Source organism: Ornithodoros turicata, chromosome 10, assembly GCF_037126465.1.
Source record: "Ornithodoros turicata isolate Travis chromosome 10, ASM3712646v1, whole genome shotgun sequence".
Lineage (NCBI taxonomy): Eukaryota > Metazoa > Arthropoda > Arachnida > Ixodida > Argasidae > Ornithodoros > Ornithodoros turicata.
In genome coordinates, this window is record NC_088210.1 from 23,930,804 (window position 1) to 23,950,601 (window position 19,798).

Here is a 19,798-nt window from a genome sequence, read left to right on the forward strand (position 1 = left end):
CCAATGGGACTGGGGTATATTCTACTCAGAACGTGCACACTGGTACCAGAGGTTTGCACTTGCCGGCAGTCAGAAGCTTCGGAATTGTTCCTGAATTCGCCAGATAATTATTACTTTCAACATTCAGGTGAGCTGCTGTGGATTGTTGTAGACTATATGTTACTGTGGCAACACTTAACGACATTTTGCGAAAACTGAACGTCTGACTTGTGCGTGTTCTCGAACACAAAAAAATTGGACTGCGATGACAAAATTCGAATTGTCGGGTTAATTATAAGAGGTTTCCCTTTGACTTCAGATGACCTTGCTTTTAGTATTCTAGAATAGTTATCTATGTGTGCTCCCAGCGTGTTGGCCAGCTTGGGATGAAAGTGTTCTCGCCCTACATACATGAGCGGCATTTTAGTAGCTTAGTATGAGCTTTACTTGTCCAAAGTGTCGCATCTGCAGAGTTGTGATTGTGATTATATGTGATTGTCATTCAGTTGGCATGTCAGAGGGAGTCTTCCTTCTCAATTGGGTAAAGTAGGCGTTAAATGGAACACTACTGTATTTGGTAATGGCCAGTGAGCTTGCGTAGGGCTCCGTGCTGCTGCCTTGCATGTATGCCGGTGTGACAATTCTAGTAGCGAAATAACCGCTATGAAGAGTTTTTTAAACTGTACAGCTCGAGGCAGCCAGCAAAAGCGCCCGTTCCAACTAGGTGTGATCATTCGTTCTGTTGTGGAATATTTGCTTTTTTTTCGTTATTGTTTGTAAATATGTAATTAATGCATGTAATTGTAACCTATAACTGTTTCTCTAGAATGACTGACAAGAAGGCAGTTATCAAAAATGCGGACATGTCCGAGGAGATGCAGCAGGATGCTGTGGACATTGCCACCCAGGCACTTGAGAAGTACAACATCGAAAAGGACATCGCAGCTTACATCAAGAAGGAGTTTGACAAGAAGTACAACCCAACCTGGCATTGCATTGTAGGGCGCAATTTTGGCTCCTATGTAACCCATGAGACCAAGCACTTCATCTACTTCTACCTTGGCCAAGTGGCTATCCTGCTTTTCAAATCTGGCTGAAGTCTCAAAGGGCACATCATAACACGAAGAACAGAAGACAGAGGTTGATATTTACATAGGACATGACTTCCGAAAGGCAGATTTTTTTTCACACATCTTCGTCTACTGTCCCTACGAACTTTTGAAAAAGCTTCAAAATGTCTGCTGGCAGCTGTGCTGAGAGCTTGGCTCGAACCTCTTGTCTTTTCATCTTTTGTATGAATGAAGGTTGTTTCCAGAAACACAGGAAGCAAAATAAGTCCTCTGTTATTTGTTGCAGATGAAAGTTAATTTATTGTCTTTCTTTTGTATAGTGCTTATCTCGGGAAGATAACTTGTTCTTGTGTGCGTTGTGTGCATCAGCATAATAAAACTTCATCTCTCATGTGTCAGTATCTCTTGCCTTGCCTTTTAGGTAGTGTGTTTGGAACCTGGTCAGATTCTGCTTTTTTAGCTAAATCTAGTCCCATTAACCTGTATAATTGCATAGCGGTATGTATATTAAGGTGGGGGCAGGTGGGAAAAAACTTACCCAGTGTCTACGTGGTCTACGTAAATAAAAAGCAATGCAAAAGTACTATTAACTGTGGTTACGCTGAGGGAAGGTAAAACAGGTAGGAACACTGGCATGACAAAGAACTAGAAAGTGGTTTTCAATATTTCATTCCTGGCAAAGTTCACATATTTTTCGTTCAGCTGTCGTCTGCTTGACGGCTTGACATATTGCCCCACTTGTTTTGGTGTGCTTGGAAGGCAACATTGTGTTGGCAAAAAAAGACGAAAAATGGCGGTACGGTGGGCGAAATATGTAGCCCGCTTTCCTCACAGCCTTTCGAGAACAGTTAATGCACGACAAGTGTCTTCCGACACCTATCGCAGTGAGGTTATAGATGACGCACTCAAGGAACATAACACAAACTTTGGTTTTCAGAAGGTTAGCGAAAGCGAAAAAGCCGATAAAGGTACGTTCTAGAAGGCGCTGTCCACACATATCCAAATGCATATTTTTGTCGTTTCCCACATACATATGGGTCAATGTAGCTTGTGTGTGGGGCATGCAGCTGTAGAATTGATTCCTTGGTTTTTGTAACCTTCGAGCGTTCTGCCCTGAATTTGTATTTTGGTACTGAAGCACGGTACGGCTAATTCAGAAACAGACAGATTAGATCAATTACGATAGATTAGATTACGGTCGATTACGAACTCTTGGGGCTTGGGCGCGTAGTATACACTGCGGATGCTGCAGAGTCCACCCGATGCGAAGGGAAAGTCACCAACATCACCATCATCATTAATTGTCTGATTGGGAATTTTTGCTGGTTTTACAGGGTGTCTGTCCTGTCCCTCTATCTGTTCCCAGACTGCTCTCACGAGTCTGGCCCTTTCCTTTTAGCTTGAAACTGATGAGAAATTTGAGAGCAAAATATGTGAGTCTCCAATACCACCAATGATAACACGCAGTAGCAGATGATCAAACTTCGCAGAGCAGTTTGCGGACCAGTGTCTGTGTGGGTGACAAGAGCTGTGTGAAAACACCAGTGGTCTATCCAGAACCCCAAGCGCCGAGGGGTGTTGGAAAAAATGGGGGGGGGGGGGTTCATTATTATAGTTACGTCATTACAGCTTAACACATCATTACCGACATGTATCTAAAGCTGAAATCGCAAGGGCACACACAAACCATCTGAGGCTTACACTTTCCTATTCGATTGGGCGCTCAGTGGATAGCCAGGGTAGGGGGAGTGCTGGGGTTCGGACGTTGCATTTTGGGAAGGGAAATGGGGGGTGGAATCCTCCTCCCCATGTAAACTTCCCATAGAACCCCTCCCAAAATATTTTTGTGGCTATGCCACTGACTGGTGCGGTGGTCTGAGGATGTGAAGACATGGCAGAGAGCGGTACTGAAGCGATACCAAAGGGGGGAAAAAGTGGAATACTATATGAAAAAGTTTCAAAGGACATATTTTTGGCTACTGCCACACAGAGTTCTTTTTTTACCAAGTAAACTGTCCACATGACAGTAAGTGTTGCTTCATGTTTGTTGGGGGCGAATACAAACCATACAGGTACTGCCTTGTGAATAAAGCGAGCTTGTTCCTCTAATACTGTGTCATATTTATTCTCTGAATTAGAGCAATATTATATGTGCACTAGTTACGTGTGGCAGAGAGCTGATGATCGCGTTCTTGACGGTGGTGATGCTGTAGCACTGAACTGCATGTGAATTATTGGTTAAAAAAATTGCTAAGCAGATCAGGAGGAAGATTTAACTTCTACCTAGGTCGTCTGATGGATGTAAAGCAGAATGCCGTTTTTTTCCTTTTAACAGCATAATTCATCCAAAGATCAGCGTTCACTTTGAAAATGTCTAGGCCCCCTAAGATGAAAAACTGGTCCAGGGCTGAGCAGGTTTGGCTTATTCAGCCCTCATTAATCACTTATCACGCAGCAAGCATCAATTTCTTGTTTGTGTTCTCACTACATGGTGCCCCTATGAGCTATTAACTATGGGAGGGGTGTTTAACGACTTACGATGCCAAAGGCAGTCCCAGTCTTTAGGTATGGGGGAATATAGAGAATGTATGCATTTTATTTATCTAACCTTGAGAGAAACTCATTCAAATTCAGTTTTGAAAATTGTTTGTAAATAGCAGGCACACCTAGCATCGTTAGGCAGTGAATGTATGCTAATATGTATGCTATATGCTGTAATATGTATGCATGTATGCTAATATGCATGCTATCCAGATACTCCATTTTCCTGGTCTGACCCAAATTTATGTCTGATGCGAGCCTAAACTTAGACATGCTGAACCTTAGATGCAAAGAAAAAAATCTGTAAACTAATATTAGTTTTTCACTTGCCCAATTAACATTTTGGGTTTCAGTGGAACAGAACTCCTGCGCTTTACTTTTTGTTGCTAAACCGTTAGAAGACAATAGGTGCATAAGAACGTGCCTATCACATCCTTTGGCCTCCATCCATTGCTAACAGTGCCACTTCAATACTTGAGAACTTGACTGCAAGTGCAACACATGGACACGATGAAAGAATAATGACGGATAATAACCTGGTTCAGGCCACTGGTTTCCATGCTATTTGTTTTTCCAGTGTGCGGAACAGCAGCCTATATATTCCCAGTTTTATTGCCTATAGTAGATTTTGTCTGTTGTGGTTCTGTGCGTTACTATTTGATAATGCTTTAAAATGGAACCTACCCGAAGTATCGTTGTGTCTGAAAACGCTGACATGCCTGCAAAGCATTAGTAAAAACCACCACATACATTGGTTATGGCGACAAATTATGTCTGCCAATACATATCACGAATGTTGCCCAGCTCCGAATGTGCATAGATTTATGTGCGGTACAATACATGTCATATACGTCTGTTGTGCAGTTGTTATAACAACATGGTGAAGTGTTGCCTGTTTCCTTGGCATTTCAGTTCGTCATGTTTTCAGCAATGTCGCGGAAAAATACGACTTGATGAACGATGCCATGAGCTGCGGCGTTCACCGGCTCTGGAAGGACAGGCTAATATCTGTACTTGGCCCACTTCCTGGAATGCAGCTGATTGACGTAGCTGGTGGAACAGGTGGGTGACTGACTTCTGGACGTTGAAAAGAAATCGAGACTGGTCACGCAACGATACCCATATCTGCTGCTTTTGTGGCTTTTTCTGCCTTTCTGCAGGTATTTTTTGAGGGAGTTGCGAGATCTTTGGGGAAATTAAGGGAGTGTGGGGGGTTTGCTGGGAAGATCCCTGCATATTGATGTGCTGTGGGCATACATGCAGTAATTTTTCATATTACTGCCACATGCAGAGCACATTTGTACTTAGAATCCTAGAAGAGCTCCTTTTGCAAGAACTGCGTTATGTCTGTTATTCAGCGGTGGAAAAGTAACCTTTGTAGTAAAGCATAGTGTGTAGTAAAGTGCATAGTGTTTGTGTTGTACTGTCACTCATCCTGTGTGCTTAGTGTTTTTATTCAGGAGAATGTACCGACATGCCTGTGATCAGGTTTTATGAAGTAGCGCGGTTGAGGACCAGTCACTGTTAATGTTCTTATTTCTTGAGAGCACCTTGTACAGTCCACTGTACTAGAGTACTACTCACCCACTTCAGCAACATTGTCGTCTTTTTCTTTTGTCTTCCCCTATAGGTGATATCTCTCTAAGGTTTCTGCAAGCTATAAGGTATCAAGAGCTCAAGAGGGAAAGCAGTTACATTGATGAAGAGCATAGTGCACGGCCTACAAGTGCACATGTCGTAGATATTAATCGTGAAATGCTGTCGGCTGGAAAAAGAAGTAGGGGACACTTGTATCCAGGTATGTCAGTGTTCACATTTGGTTTGCCCAAAATCTGAGTTGGCTTTAAAGCCAACTTGGTAAAAGTCTTTGGAGTCTGCACGGTGTGGAAATGAATTCTTGCTGTACGTCACCACGACCTACTAGATTATAGCCACCATGTCATACGGACCCCTTCCCAGCGCCGCATTTGGTGGCTAGCGGTGGCGCTACTCATCGGCCCGGTTATTGCTTCCTCAATTTCTACAGTACTCTGTACTTTAGCTTACCTTAGTATTTTTGTACAAGCGGTGGACGTCGCACGAGGGATGCTTCTTTCTAAAGTTGATTATCATCATCATTCATCATCATCGTTTTCATAGGAACTGTTGCTGTCGTCTGCTACGGTAGTCGTACGTCTGCTACGGTAGTCGTACGTCTGCTTCTGTGCATTCAGAATTCAAATTTCCATCGTCCAATCGTGATGTAGATCTCGCGGGCTGATGAGTAGCGCCCGTAGCGGATCGTGTGGACAGACTCTCTATTAGGTTTGCCGATTATGACATGGTCGCTATAATCTAGTATGTCGTGCTGTTCACACATATATGGCAAAAGGACAAAGGGGGGGGGGGGGAAGTAAACAACATGAATTAGCTGACGATGATCATGAGAAGCACTTTCGCACTCTTCTTTAATGAACTTGAATAACAAAGACGGTTAAGAGCATCAACTGTTTACTATATGCATTAAAAACAAGACTTTCGTGCAGTAGGCTGCACTTCTTGATGAACTTGCTTAGTCCACATGGGCATTTTGAAGTTGGTGGGCAAGGTAACATTGGAATTTCATAACGTAAAAGCGCTAAAAACAGGACGAACACAAGACACACACAACATCAAGCACTCACTTTCAACAACTTTGTTGTGTGTGTCTTGTGTTCGTCCTGTTTTTAGCGCTTTTACGTTATAAAAGTCTACCACCAACAAGCCCAAAGGGATGTTTTAATGTAACATTGCAAAACGTATGCAATGGAAGCTGCAAACATGCTCTGCTTTCCTTTTCCATTGCGGAATGGTGTCATTGCTATACCTCGTACTGCAAATGACATGCAGAGAAACTGAAAGGATGGCGGCTAGCTGGTGGAGACTCATAGTGCAAGAAAACCTTGTGCTCGAGGACACGTAAGAGACGAACACACACATGAAAGCCTTCGTGTGTGTGTGTTTGTCTTTTACATGTCCTCAAGCTCAAGGTTTTCTTGCACATGCAGAGAAGTTGAATTTGTAAAGATACTGCTACTTTACCTTGTCTATTAAATTAAGGACTTTGAAGCACACTTACGGCAATAAGACCTGACATGAAAGCCGGACAGGTGGCTGCAGTCGTTGATGGTGTATGCCTGACCCACGGGGACAAAATTATATATTTATTCATTGGTGCGATACTGCTGACTGCTTGTTGGCAGTCGTAGCAGGAAAGGATAATTACACAGCACATGCAACATGTTACACAACAACACAGAAACATGGATCAGAACAATTGTATAACAACACCGTAGCAGTAAATAATTACACAAAAAATCAGTTGCAAACCTAGGCAGTGCTCTACGTGGGAGATGCTCACTGTACAAAGAGTGGTTAAGAAAAAAATCTAATGTTGGGGCATTGGTAATTTCCTGACCTAAAGCATTCCACTCGTTCATAGTGCCAGCTCAATAGGAAAATTTGAAAATGTTTGTCCGATACATTGGAATACCCAATGTATGACTGTGACGTGAACGAACCAGACCATGTCAGATCATATCACCCGTATGTTTAGTATAATTTATTTAGAGACATTTTAATGGTGAAGCTTGATTTTGATGAAATTTGTTGTGCATTCCAGAGCTGTCGTGGACACACGCAGATGCAGAATGCTTACCGTTCCCTGATAACTCTTTTGATGTGTACACCATTGGCTTTGGCATCAGGAATGTCACACATATTGACAAGGTAAGTTGTGCACACTTAATGCATAAATGTACACACACACACACACACAAGGAATATTTAATACGGTTAGGGTGTAGCATTTAAACGCTGTGCGTTTATTACTGTGTACTGTAGAAGTAGTAATTTTTGCGAGTACTTGAGCAGTAAGTTTTGCTGAAATTTGTAACAAATAAGATTATAATGATATCAAAGTGTATACCCTATTTATTGCAGCATTTTTTAACACACCTTGCAGTGGTTTAAGTGCTTAACATTAGATCCATGTACACTCATCACTTCAGTTGACCACACCCAATGTTTTGTTCCCGCATGTTGGCACCAGCCATGCCTGCTTTTCGCGATTCTGGCACATACGTCACTATCTCGGACTTGCAGTTCTGCTCTTGTGTATCTCCACATACAAATAGAGTGTGCGTCATACAGCTTCAGGAATGAAAGCCTCGTTGAAAGGCTCATTGATCGAGTGTCTCACTACATTCAGACATTGATCGCGTGACATAAATCACCTTGTATAAGACATGCATGATGTAAAACCCCCGAGACTAGGGAACACGAAGGGACAGACACAACACAAAGTCTCAAACACAGCTGAAAACATAACTTCACAGTCCACAAATATATACACAACAGAGGGGAAGAAAAACACGCAGTTGAGGACAAAATAAGAGATCAGTTCAGGAGAACGAGCAGTCTGCTCAAGGCCGGACCAAAGATTACGGATGGGTTGCTGGCACGGTTCCCACAAGTGGTTATACAAAGGGTCTCTGTCAGAAGCATTCTGTGAGGGTCCACTTCAGAAGCCTTTACAATTCTTTCATCCCACAGAGGGAAGCAATCTGAACATTCCTCCAAATGATTAGCAATTTCGGAGTTTGAAGCTTGAGTTTCTACGTATAAGGAATGCTCTCTCAAACGATGTTTTGTCTGGCCAGTATAACAGAAACCACAAGCTAGGAGGATCTGATAAACAACGTTTGAAGAACAGGTTTTACGTTATGCATCAACATCACCAGCTTGCTTGCTTGCTTCTTAGCCATCTTTTTATTGTAAGTCATGCTGGTTGACATACCGAAAGTACTCCTCCTTTAAAGTATTTGATGCGCAACCTCATAAAATGAGTTCATACAATAGTGGAAGCCCTCAGGATCCTAATGTCGCAATTTTGTCCCACTCACACTCGTTTTTTTTTTAGGAAATCGAAACTGAAAGTTGTGGGTAACACTGTGCCGAAGTAGGCACCAACTTTGCGTTTCCCGTCAAGGACAGTGGCAAAACTACATTGCATGCGCAATAACATCACTGTCTAATGCAGCGACGTTTACAGTGAGCCGTGTGGAAACCAAAATCACACGCACACACACAAAATACTGTGTACATGAGTGCCAGTGTTGCCCGCTAATATTCGGTTGACTCACACCAGGTGCCGCCCCGATCGATTTCATTACGATTTTAACAACATCGAGCGACATATCGTGTGTGATGTGTTGCGAGGTCCCTTATAACCAACAAGCTCCTGAACGACACGAAACATGCAAACTGGTTGATCGTTGCTGTAGGTCATTCTTTTGGGCACCGTCACAGCCCTGTGCTCTGTCCACCCCTGTGGAGATAGGTATGATCTCACAATATTCAGTCTATGTATTTCTCAAAGATGCTGATGCCTGCGAAGCTTTGAATGGCCTCCATCAAATCAGAATGGTTATTTTTGTAGCACCTTTGGACAGGTCAACTCTTCAACCTTCTTTGGCATGTATCGATGGATAAAATAGGTATAACAGGAGGAGCTTAACACGACAAGGATGTCAGGATAGCCTAAGTCACGACAGAAATAACTATAACATGATTGACCAGTGTTTGAGGTCCAATTCATATCTACGAAGATTGAGAGCCCGTTTGCAATTCACCTGCTCCATTTGTACATTGTATACGGGCAGAGCCATAAAAAGGTAATTCATTTTATTTCTTCTTGTATAAATTGGACTGTTACACGTCCTTTGTAGAGGAGATGGTCTTCCTGCACACGAGTCCTGACCGGCGATGATGGAATGTCCCAGTGGGCAGATGTTCGTACCCTCATGGTAGGGCGGTGCTGGTAGAACTGATGAGTGGGTGCTCCATTCTCCATTCTCGTCGTTGTCCACGGTCCACCACATCACTCCCCCCCCCCCCCCGTCAGACGTGATTCGTTGTCGTCTTCCACGGGCCGCCACAACTTAGAACAGCCTTATGTATAATATAGAACATGCAGAATCCACCTCCGTGCAGCACACGATCTGTCTTAGGGTGGATTCACACGAGGGACGCATCCCCCGAATGGGTTCACAGATGGCGCAAGATTCACAGCTCACGTCATCAAATTGTGTGTTCCCTTTGCTCCGCGAGAGACCGGAACGTGACTGCGGTCCTTTTGCCTCCGACCTAGTAACGGTCCCCATGTGGACGGGTGACCTGAGGATGGGGCAGCATTTTTTGACTGGTTTTGTCCTCTTTCGACGGCACTAACCGCTGAAGCAAAGGGGATTCGAAGAACCGCGTAAAAAGCGGAATTTGTGCGTGGGTCTTCACGAACCAAGGAAAAATAGGGAAAACAAGGGATTCACTGCGAGTGGCAAGTGTATCTGTAAATATGATACCCACTCCGGCATGACATCGGAATGTGCCTGTACTGCATGGCAGTTCACGTTTTGCATACGCATATGTCACTTCGTTCTACACAAAGCTTTCAGTGTGTGCCCTGACTCGAGAACTGACTGTTGTCTTTTTCCTTGGCTCCAGCGAAAACGCAGTGTAACTTGAGTTCCTTGAGTACATTTTCCTTGAGTACACTTTATGATTCCGCAGCGTGGCAACCCTGCTGCTACGCAAAGGCATCGAGCGCGAAATCTGCGTTGTCAATATCGATAATTGTTCAGCGCTCTTAGCTGTACTCTTAACTTCTCTGGACCTGTATTGTACTGTTTTGTATAGCGATGATATCAATTTTATTTACTTTTTTTTTTTCTGTTGGGGCAGCGGTTTTCTGCATTGTGGAATATTTGAGACGAGATGTACCGCAATGCACAACACCTCCATCTGTTTGACCGCAGTCCAAGAAAGTGAGAAAACTTGTTCACGCAGCCTGATAAGTGTGGATGCAGATAAACCTCCACTCTCATCCATCGTCCTGTTCCTGCGTGAATGCTGAGTGGGGACAGGGGCTCCATGGTCCACGTGACCTCACTCGCGTCAGAGCGGATTTCTTCCTGGTCCGGCCCCTCGTGTGAACTCGGCTAAGGAAGCAACGCAGGCTGCCCCAGATTTTATTCAAGCTGTTAGCACGTGAAGCAGCATTTCAGGAGTATAATCTGGGGATGAGAAACAACCTTACAACTCAGATGGAGATGAGAAACAACTTATCAGGAGGGTGATATGACTTCGGGAGGGGAGATAGGCGACACCATAGCCAGGTGTGTATGGTGTGTCGATCTATTGTGGCCATGCTTCACTATGAAAATGCACAAAACTTGCTGTGTCCAAGGTCTTGTTACTGAACAAAACACACGATGTGTACACAAAGCAGACCTGGTCATGATCTGCTACATGAAAGCTTATGTAAGTGGTGTGCTCTCTGAGCAGTGTTAAAGTGCCACATGGCCTCAATCTCACTGAATTTATGCCATTATCCTTATGCCATTATGCCAAATCCTCAGCACAGCTGCTGATATCTTTGCTCCAGAAAACCCTAATCAAATCAAGACCACGGTTCGAAAGTTGGGAAACGCTTGCGCTCTTGCTAAGGGTGAGACGCCAAATCTTGATAGCGCCACCTACTCTGGGAATCCGAATCTCTGGAGTTTTGTGGCCTCTTCAAAGTAGCACGAAAGTCATTTTCGAGACCCTGTTTTCTTTCTGTAAAACAGTTAAACATGTTAGTAAAATGCACCATGAGAAGTAAGTCACCCCACAGAGTCATAATTATCGCAGAATGAGAATTTCAAGTTTTCGCTCAAAAAGTGATAGTGGTCGAAAGGAGTACCAGCGTCTGACGTTATAATGTCAGCGCTCGCTGATTGCTTCAGAGAAATGTGATCTGCTACACTGGTGCCGTCTGCTACTCGGCTGTTCAGGGCTCTGAACAAGCATTGCTCCTTGCCCAGTCACGATTTCAAAAAATGCGTAGTGCCTATTCTATGAAGGATTGTTTATTGCCGTCACTGGCACTGTGGAGACGACAGCGGGTGCAAAGCAGTGCAACAGTTGTAATACTGGCCGCAGCAAGCAATTTTTTCCTTATTGTCGTAGACGTCACTTTGAAACAGATGCATATTTTATTTCGTTTGTGTCTATTTTTGAACATCAATTTACTCTTCTAGTTCCTCAAAGAAGCATGCTTCGAAAGAGAATTTACAGTAGACAGATCACCGCATCGCTATATAAGCAGTAACACGACTGTCACCCATCGCTGCATCGTATGGTTTCAGCCAGTTTTGCGCAAGCTCAACATGGCTGGAGTTGTTCATGGGAATTGGTGCTTTGTCTGACACAATTCGTTGCAATCCTGTGCAATGCCTGTGTGCGGCGTTCGTGGCTGTGTGAACAGCAAGGTAACTAGCTCCACCAGATGAAACGGAGCAGATTTTTGTCGCTGTCACAATGTCCCGTGGAAAGAACCAACATGGACCACATGGCTGAGGTTGATAAGACAGTCGCTGTCACAGACAATGGCTAACTGCACTTGTGCCGGCATCACACGTACTACGACTATTTTGTACACTGCATCTCCGCAGTGTGCTCATTTCCCAAGGGGAAAGCGGCATGGGATACCGAAACTCCGACGGGACCATGAAACCCTAAGTCCCGAATCCCTCTGAGGGAAATGGTTTACCGGCTACAAAAGGATATAGCCCTCAAGGTAAAAAGAAAAAGACACGTGCTGACCCCGATTGACCAGCAAACCAGAACATGCTGACATTATGCCGTCATCAGCTATGTGCGTTCTCCTCCTCCTCGTTACACCCCAACGCGTGAGTCGAGGGAGGGGGTATTGTAATTCAAGTAGGCAAAAACTTTTGGGGAGCAAGAATATGGGAGGAGGGTGCAAATTCCCCTCGACCCCCCCCCACCCTCCTGGAGGCAGAAAGTAGACACCGGTATTCAAAAGAAATAACTAAGTTACGCTTACAATTAGCCTCGAAAAACAGTAACTGAGTTACAGTTACTCTTTTTGAAATGTAACTACGTAGTTACAGCTACAGTTGCCGCATTAATGTAACTTAGTTACTTCACAGTTATCTTCTAAGGGAGAAAAAAACGGAATAGATATAATTCTCAAAAGCTATGTTTTAGCAATGGAGCGATGGCTAAGAAGCAAACGAGCTGGTGAAGTTGGTGCATAACGTGAAACTTTTTGAGACTTCGAGTTGTCTCTGTCCCTTCGTGTTCCCTACTCTCGGGGTTTTACATCATGTATGTATTAGCACTTGTTCTGTCCTAGCATAGTCACACCGTGTGATAAACAGAGGATCTCCCATTTGCCCTAACAACCGGGGGTGGATCCAGTGAAGCTTCTCGGGGGCGGGGGGTGGGGGAATATGTACCACCGGGAGGTCTGTTGCATTTTCGTTTCACACGAGACTCCACAGTAGAGGCCTCTAAAGCCAGCGTGGTAATAGTCTGGAGTTCGAAGCAGGACCGGCGAGAGTGCGGGGGGGAGGGGGGCAGTCGGGGATGGCACTCAGGGGCCCGGGCCTCTTCAGGGACCCGCATGACCCAAAGGCCCGTCGTGATCGTATAAAGTAGAAATGCTGAGGCTATGTTATCAAGACGTGAAGAGTGTCTCCCGGCATGACCCATCCCCCGGGGCCCGTAATTTCGCTCGAAGGGTCCAGGTTCGAAGGAGGCAGACAAAGTTTGTAGCAGAATTACTGTTTTGCATGACTGGCAGGGAGTATTTCTTGTAGTCTTTTTTGGAGTTGGAGCAGGACCTGGAGGGTCGCTGAGTCTTTGGGTGGGTCAGGTTGTCGCGCGCTGAGGGGAGGCGTTCGTGATTCCTCCTCGCTGCTCCTGAATCTTCTTCTTTTGTGTTCGTTTTTTCAACTCGCGCGTCCCGCGAGTCGGAGTCGTGACGTGTTGCGGTCATCGTACGTCACCGGCTCCAGCGACCCGCATCGAGAGGGGAGTCGCTGCGAGTGGACTCCCGAGCACTTCTAGTGTTGAATACTGGAATCTTAGAACGGGAGTCACTGCCACGCATGCTGCCACGGGGATGGCTTCACGAGTGCCGCGCAGCGGCATTTTTTCCCACCAAGAGTCAGCCCTCGAGTTGCTCAAGTCCAATAAACGAACGCAACCTTTATAAGAATATAATAAGGCATCATGAGGAACGGCCTCTGCGATCATACACACCATTTTATGCAAATGTGCGGCGAAAGATGGGGGGGGGGGGGGAGACTTCCTCGCCTTCTGAAGACGGCCGAGAGTGCGGAGCACGCCCTCATTGGTCTGCACAAACGATTCGTTCAATCATCGCTGGAGATCGTTTGAGCAGACCAATCCGAGGCCTCTCCGCATTGTCCCGCTTCTTGAGAAGGGGAGGGAGAGGGAAAGCGTGAATTGCGCTTTTTCCCCGCCCGTTTATCACGAACGAGGCAACGGATGTAATGCCGTTCCTTTTGTATTGATGTCAAGGTAACGGCACGTTTCATTCCGCTAGGTGATATTTTTGCACTTCAGTGCCCCTTTAAGGTTAGATGTGTGTTCCAACAAACGAGGCAGATAAAGTCGAAGCATCTGTATTGGTGTGACGTGGTACGAAAGCAATTTTACGAATGGCTAGAGCGGTGGCATGGATACAGCAATTGTGCGTCCATCAGTAGAGTTGCTGAAGCAGAACTCGTGTTCCTCAGTCACGAGGAATGTGTCATTGATATTGAGGCATTGCTGAACGTTGTTTACGATCACACTCGATGATCCAGACGTCTGCCAGAGGAACGTCTCGTAGTTCTTATTCCTTCTACTGTGAGTCCCTGCACCAAACACCATGATATCCGATTGGTGCTTGCCCTGGAAAAGACACCTGAAATATAAAACGCATTTTGTTATTACATGTAACTGTAGCTCATCTCCTGGTAAGCAGATTCTAAAAGGTGGCATTGCTATAAGAGTTTCAGGAATGCGTGTTGTTGAAGGAAATTATCATGTATTCAGTGATAAAAATCAACATCAAATGCAAAGCAGGGATTTGTAAGCCGGGCGAATACGTATATTCCAGTAGTCCACGGGTGAGGTAGTGGAGCATGTTTGTGGCCTTGAGTTAGTCATCTGCGTATTTATATACTATGTGTATGTACCATGTTATGTTTCCATTCTGGTAAGCCTTTACAAGTTTTCTTTTTCTTTTTCACTGCTGAAAATGGCCAGCTTGAGCCGGGTCGAAGGCCGGTCTACCACGCGACAAGGTTTCCACTTTTTTTTTCTTTTCCATGGAGAAGGGTGCAAGAAAACCCTCCTCGTTCTCTTTGTCGCGTTTCCACCCCCTCTCCTCTCCCTCCTCTCCTCTCCTCTCCCCTTCCCTCCTCTCCTCTCCTCTCCCCTTCCCTCCCTCATCTCCTCTCCTCCCTCTTCCCTCTCCTCCTCTCCTCTCCTCCCTCTTCCCTCTCCTCCTCTCCTCCCTCTTCCCTCTCTCATCTCCTCTCCTCCCTCTTCCCTCTCCTTTGTAGTGGCGACTGGCAAGCTCCGTGTACTTTGCCCCTCGTACCCCGGTGCGTGTACTAAACGGTCTTTCAGAACCACGAGCACGAAACGCGCCCAGGCGAAGTTTCAAAGGCTGCTCATTGATTTTCCGGCCTCCCCTTCCTCCATATACGTCACGGAGCAGGGGCAGCAGTTACGATCGTCGACCTTCAAGCTGGAGCGGTGGAGTCACCCTGGTGAGAGTCAATCAAGAGCGCCACGTTCCGGTAAAGGATCGACACCGCTGAGTAAAAGGGAACGCGCTTTCTGCGCCCAAAGTGTTCCGAAAACAGGAGGGCAGGCAGTTCTACTTCACGCCTGCCACTGTTCATGTGCTAAAAAATGTCCTAGGGCAGCTGCAGTGTTCGCATTCAGGGAAGACGCTGTAAACAGAAACAGTTTAGTGATTAACATCGACCATGTGGTGTCAGTCCTGGAATTTGTCCGAGGAAATGACTGAAATGTTGCACCGCGGCTACGTGGTGCTCACTGTAGCGCTGGTCATTTCACCAAGATGAATGTAGAAGTATCTAGCCAGCTCTTCCTCAAATCGCCACCAGCGGACATAGTCTTGCACTGTGGTCTTGCCCTTCTTGTCGCCCAGCCTCCTCTCCAGTGACCGCTCTCCCAACAAACTAGCCGCGAGAACCGCGGTCATGTCGGTCTCACCTGGCTGCTCAGAGATGCTCTGGCTGATGCACTAGAGAATAAGATGGGAGAAGGCGATGTCTGACGTCCGAAATCAGGATGTCCCCCACCTGAACATGAACAAGCATTCATACCCTCGACCTTGTCAGTAACACATGTTTGAAGTTGAGAGCACCAGCGATACCAGAGCGATACCAGCGATACCAGTTGAGAGCACCAGCGGCATAGGCGAGCGGGTAAAAGCGTCTGCTCGTTGGTGGTGGCCAAGGTCGTGCTCGAGACTGGGAGGTGGTGGGTTCGAACCCTACCACAGGCTGTGCTCTCTGAGGGTTTCCCCGGATTTTCCGTCAGACTTTCCAGACGAATGTGGGCACAGTTCCCCTTCAAGTCTGCCCAGGACGCATACTAACCTTCCTGTCCCCCACTCCTCCTTACTGTCCTCTCTCTATCTGTCCACGTCTGTACGCTGCTTATAGCCACAGTTGCTTCGAGGCGCTAACACGGAATATATATAAGAAAAAGCTGAGGACTGGGAGCACAATCCACTGGAAGCATCTCACACGAGCATACGCTATGTGCATGTTTCACCGTCTTGACCTAACAAGGAGGCGTCAAGAACACCGTGCGAACTCGAGTTCCTCAAAATGTATATCTAGCCAGGCGCAACCAAAGCTGACGCAAAGGGCAAATGTTAGATTGAAAGGAAAGAGTTCCGCGACACCCTACTACCGCGCGTACCCTACCCCTACCCGTGCCCTCGCCAGGTACCGTACCGCCGGGACTGCGAGGGTACCGTACACTCGTCTTTGCTCAGGCTGATTATTTTCAGCGTCGGAAATAACGGTTGGTATGATGTCGTGCTTCTTCGGCTGTCGTATGCCGAATAAACGGGGCCCCACCTACAGTTTCCGGAGCATATGAGAAATATTCGGACCTGCTCGAGCCAGGAGAACTAAGTTCCCGTTGGTGTTGCTGAAGCCACTTGTCTAATTTGAAGGGTGGTTCAAGTGTGGTCTCAATGTCGATGCTATAGGCTTCTTTCGAGATGAAGGACATTTTTCCAGGCCTCTTTGTTCGGTATTCCTCCGAGTGTAGGAATTCATTGATGACTGGTACCAGGTCGTGGTTTAGGTTCTTGCAGTGCATCCATCGCTCGAACAGTGTCTGGCTGCATCGTTCATCTGTATAGTACCTGTAAGGAGAATAGGTGTTGGATTAGCGGTGGTATGTTGAGGATGGACATGTTTCTTACCGCGACAACGGTAAACGGTAGTACCGTATTTCCCGGTGTACAACGTTCACCGATGGCTAACGCACACCACAGTCATGCAATTTCCAGTTATGTGCTCTTGAACAGGAACTATAGGCTCTGTATCGCTCTCATTTTACATAGCAAGAGAAATGTATAGGAATACAAGTATCGTTTGTTACCTAATATTATACAAATCGTCATTGATTATTTTTGTCATTATTATTGTTGTTACTTACAAGGTACGGCCTCTATTTTAAAATGCAGCCACCAGAGTGGTCACGTGAAAACACCAGGGCGCTCTAGCATTCCGGAGTCACCTGGGGTCTCTGACCCTCAGCTGACTCACGCGTGCTATGCCGTCCTCGGTCAGGAGCGATGCCGCTGCAAACGGAAGTCGCTGTCCATCCAGGACCTAAGAAGCCTAGTGTCCTTTAGTTGCCCGAGGTGTACTCCCTCATAAACACCTAAGAGGTGCCGCTTAGAACCCTCGCGCGTGGCTATTCCTGGGCTACAAGTCGCCCGACAACCGACATACCCCTAAAAGTCAAGCTCCCGAAAAAATAAATAAATAAATAAATAAAATCGGATGTATAACGTGCAGTGCCTTTGGAAATACACGGAAAATACGGTAGTATTTGATTATCCCGAGTTGTTATATCTTCATGTATTGAGTAGGCTACCGGGACCTTGTGCGAAAAGTGACATATCCGTTCCGTAAACAAAATATCACCCGGCTCATAATTTTCTGTATGTACTGATTTAGAAACGTAACTCCTTCGTACTTTCAGAAATGAGAATTGACACTAGACAGCTTCAAAGTCCACTAACGAGTATGTTGTAATGCCACGCTCTATTAAAGTATTAGAAGAAAACGGGACCTTCTGAAGTCATTTTTTAGGAACTATGCCAATCTTTAGCCCCTTTACCGAGCATCATTGAACTTTCTTCTGGCTTTCGGTGTTTCTGTCCTCATCTGTGAACGTTAAGAGAAGCATGTAGAGAAGGCGTGGAACATGAATGTATAGGCTTACCCTAGCCTTAATGTCATTCGATAATTCGCGAAAGGCAGCATTAGAAGTCCTTTGACGTACCTGAGACAATCCAGCTCGTTTTCGGCGCGTTCCCGCTCTATGACGAGCCCAACGGTGTCCCGCTGGCGTTGCGGCGAGTGCGGAATTCGCGCGGGCAGCAGAAACACTTCTCCTTCGCGGATGACCACGTCTTTGGGTCTACCACGTTCCAGCACCTTTAGCACCATGTCGCCTTTGACCATGTAGAACATTTCTTCGCCTTCTTCAATGTGGTAATCGTACCTCTGGTTTGGTCCTCCGACGAAGAACACTTTGAGCTGCCCTTCCTTGTGCATCATCTTGTTGCACACCGGCGGCAGAAAGTAAGATTCATTCTCCAGTATCCATCGGTCCATGTTGTTCCACAGCTCCATGGCGGTGGCCTGGTGTGGCATGCAGACGCTTCCACAGTGGTTCGTCTGCGGCATTAAAGACTTTTTCCTTGTCTTCTGCAAGCTGCTATAAACCTCCCAGTTTATAGCAGCTCTCTCGTGTTGACGCATGGTGTATAGGGCCATTAAAAGATATCTCGGGTCCTCCTGTTATACGTGGACTGTCAGTGGTGTGTCAGGTGCTTCTTGCTTAGCAGGGGCAGTGATGACACCAGGGTGGGCGATCTCGCTGTGCGAGGTAGGGGCTACGATTCGATGAGTCTATTGGATAATCCGCAGTTATTTCGTACACCTAGCCGGCATCCCGGTCACTGCTGTTTTGCATCGCACGCCACACGAACGGCTTCGGCACTTGTCGCTTGTGGAGACTGACTCTCTTCTCACTTTGCTGAGTTAATTGTATTCGTATTTTGAGCCTGTGACATTTGACCGTTGTCCATGCCTGATCATCTGTTGACTCAGATTAGGTTTCACTTAGATTAGACCCCTCCAGCAAGCGCCCGGATGAATGTGACCTGATATGGTGCGCGTAAATTGGGCTTTATCATCTTGCAGATAGGACGCAAAGACATGGGTTGAACTGAAGTGCGGCACCTATCGTATTGATAATAGGTGCACTGCGTGCATGTACGCGGCTGTACAGAAGGAGAACATGCTTGGGAAACGCCGTAAATGCAGATTGCGTCGGACATCGGATCACCATTTCTGTTAATTTTTCAAGAAAAATATTAGGAATATTGTGCCTGCGCTTAGCCTGGTTGTTTAAACGACGTGACGTAGTCATTAAGAGCCCGCCAATGAGAGCCCGCGACCGTGCTTTCGGATGCCGTAGCTATGGAAACGAGCCGTCATTAGCCGCATGTACAGCCACTGGAAGCCACAGAAAGCCTGCGTTTCAAATCGTCTGCGGCGATTGGCTAAAGCAGACAACACCCCGACGTGAAAGTGAAGTTGTTGCATTTAAACAGACAATAAAAGTACTTGTATGACGCATGTGTGACGGGCTGAAAAAGTATATCAACACTTCACGTTACTTCAAAGCGTACAACTTTTGCGATACATGTATCATCGGTGTGTGTGCCATGCGGTATCTCCAAAATGGCAGCGGTTTAATCATATGTCTATCAAGCGTTAGTGAAATTTTAAGGAGAATGAGGTTGCAGACAAAACACGAATTCAAAATAGAAACAATGATGATAAAGCAATTGCCGAATCTTTGAATACTTTTGCATCGTGCTGTGATGGTTACACAGTTACCCCTGGCGATGAAACTCCCCATTCATCATATTGCAATAAAGTTGTTGTTGTTAGGTGATCACGTGGTACTTGCACGTGACAGCCTCACGTGGCCCTATAGAGCCACGCGAACGGACCGGCACGGTGGTTTTG

The 19,798-nt window shown here is 46.0% G+C and overlaps 3 protein-coding genes across 8 annotated transcripts in view; 2 read left to right on the forward strand and 1 right to left on the reverse strand.

Annotated features, from left to right (window-relative positions):
• Positions 1 to 19,798, forward strand: part of LOC135371147 (2-methoxy-6-polyprenyl-1,4-benzoquinol methylase, mitochondrial-like) — a 48,203-nt gene that overhangs the window by 20,617 nt on the left and 7,788 nt on the right. For 3 of the 6 annotated variants that reach the window (XM_064605185.1, XM_064605184.1, XM_064605183.1), the window contains exons 1-4: positions 1,808 to 2,017; positions 4,503 to 4,652; positions 5,221 to 5,388; positions 7,231 to 7,337. In XM_064605185.1, coding sequence (XP_064461255.1) covers positions 1,840 to 2,017; positions 4,503 to 4,652; positions 5,221 to 5,388; positions 7,231 to 7,337 — 603 coding nt within the window. In that variant the 5' untranslated portion in view covers positions 1,808 to 1,839. Of the gene's footprint in view, positions 1 to 1,807; positions 2,018 to 4,502; positions 4,653 to 5,220; positions 5,389 to 7,230; positions 7,338 to 19,798 lie in introns of those variants that run through there. The other 3 variants (XM_064605186.1, XM_064605187.1, XM_064605188.1) reach the window with 1 other exon arrangement.
• Positions 10 to 1,442, forward strand: LOC135370342 (dynein light chain 1, cytoplasmic). Its single transcript, XM_064604067.1, has 2 exons — positions 10 to 127; positions 806 to 1,442. Exon 2 carries the CDS (start codon positions 807 to 809, stop codon positions 1,074 to 1,076), a length of 270 nt encoding a protein of 89 aa, XP_064460137.1. The 5' UTR covers positions 10 to 127; position 806; the 3' UTR covers positions 1,077 to 1,442.
• On the reverse strand, positions 14,092 to 18,774 carry LOC135371146 (3-hydroxyanthranilate 3,4-dioxygenase-like). Its single transcript, XM_064605182.1, has 3 exons — positions 18,039 to 18,774; positions 16,630 to 16,887; positions 14,092 to 14,391 (listed from the first exon to the last, which is right to left on the reverse strand). The coding sequence occupies exons 1-3, from the start codon at positions 18,533 to 18,535 to the stop codon at positions 14,148 to 14,150; spliced, it is 999 nt and encodes a 332-aa protein (XP_064461252.1). The 5' UTR covers positions 18,536 to 18,774; the 3' UTR covers positions 14,092 to 14,147.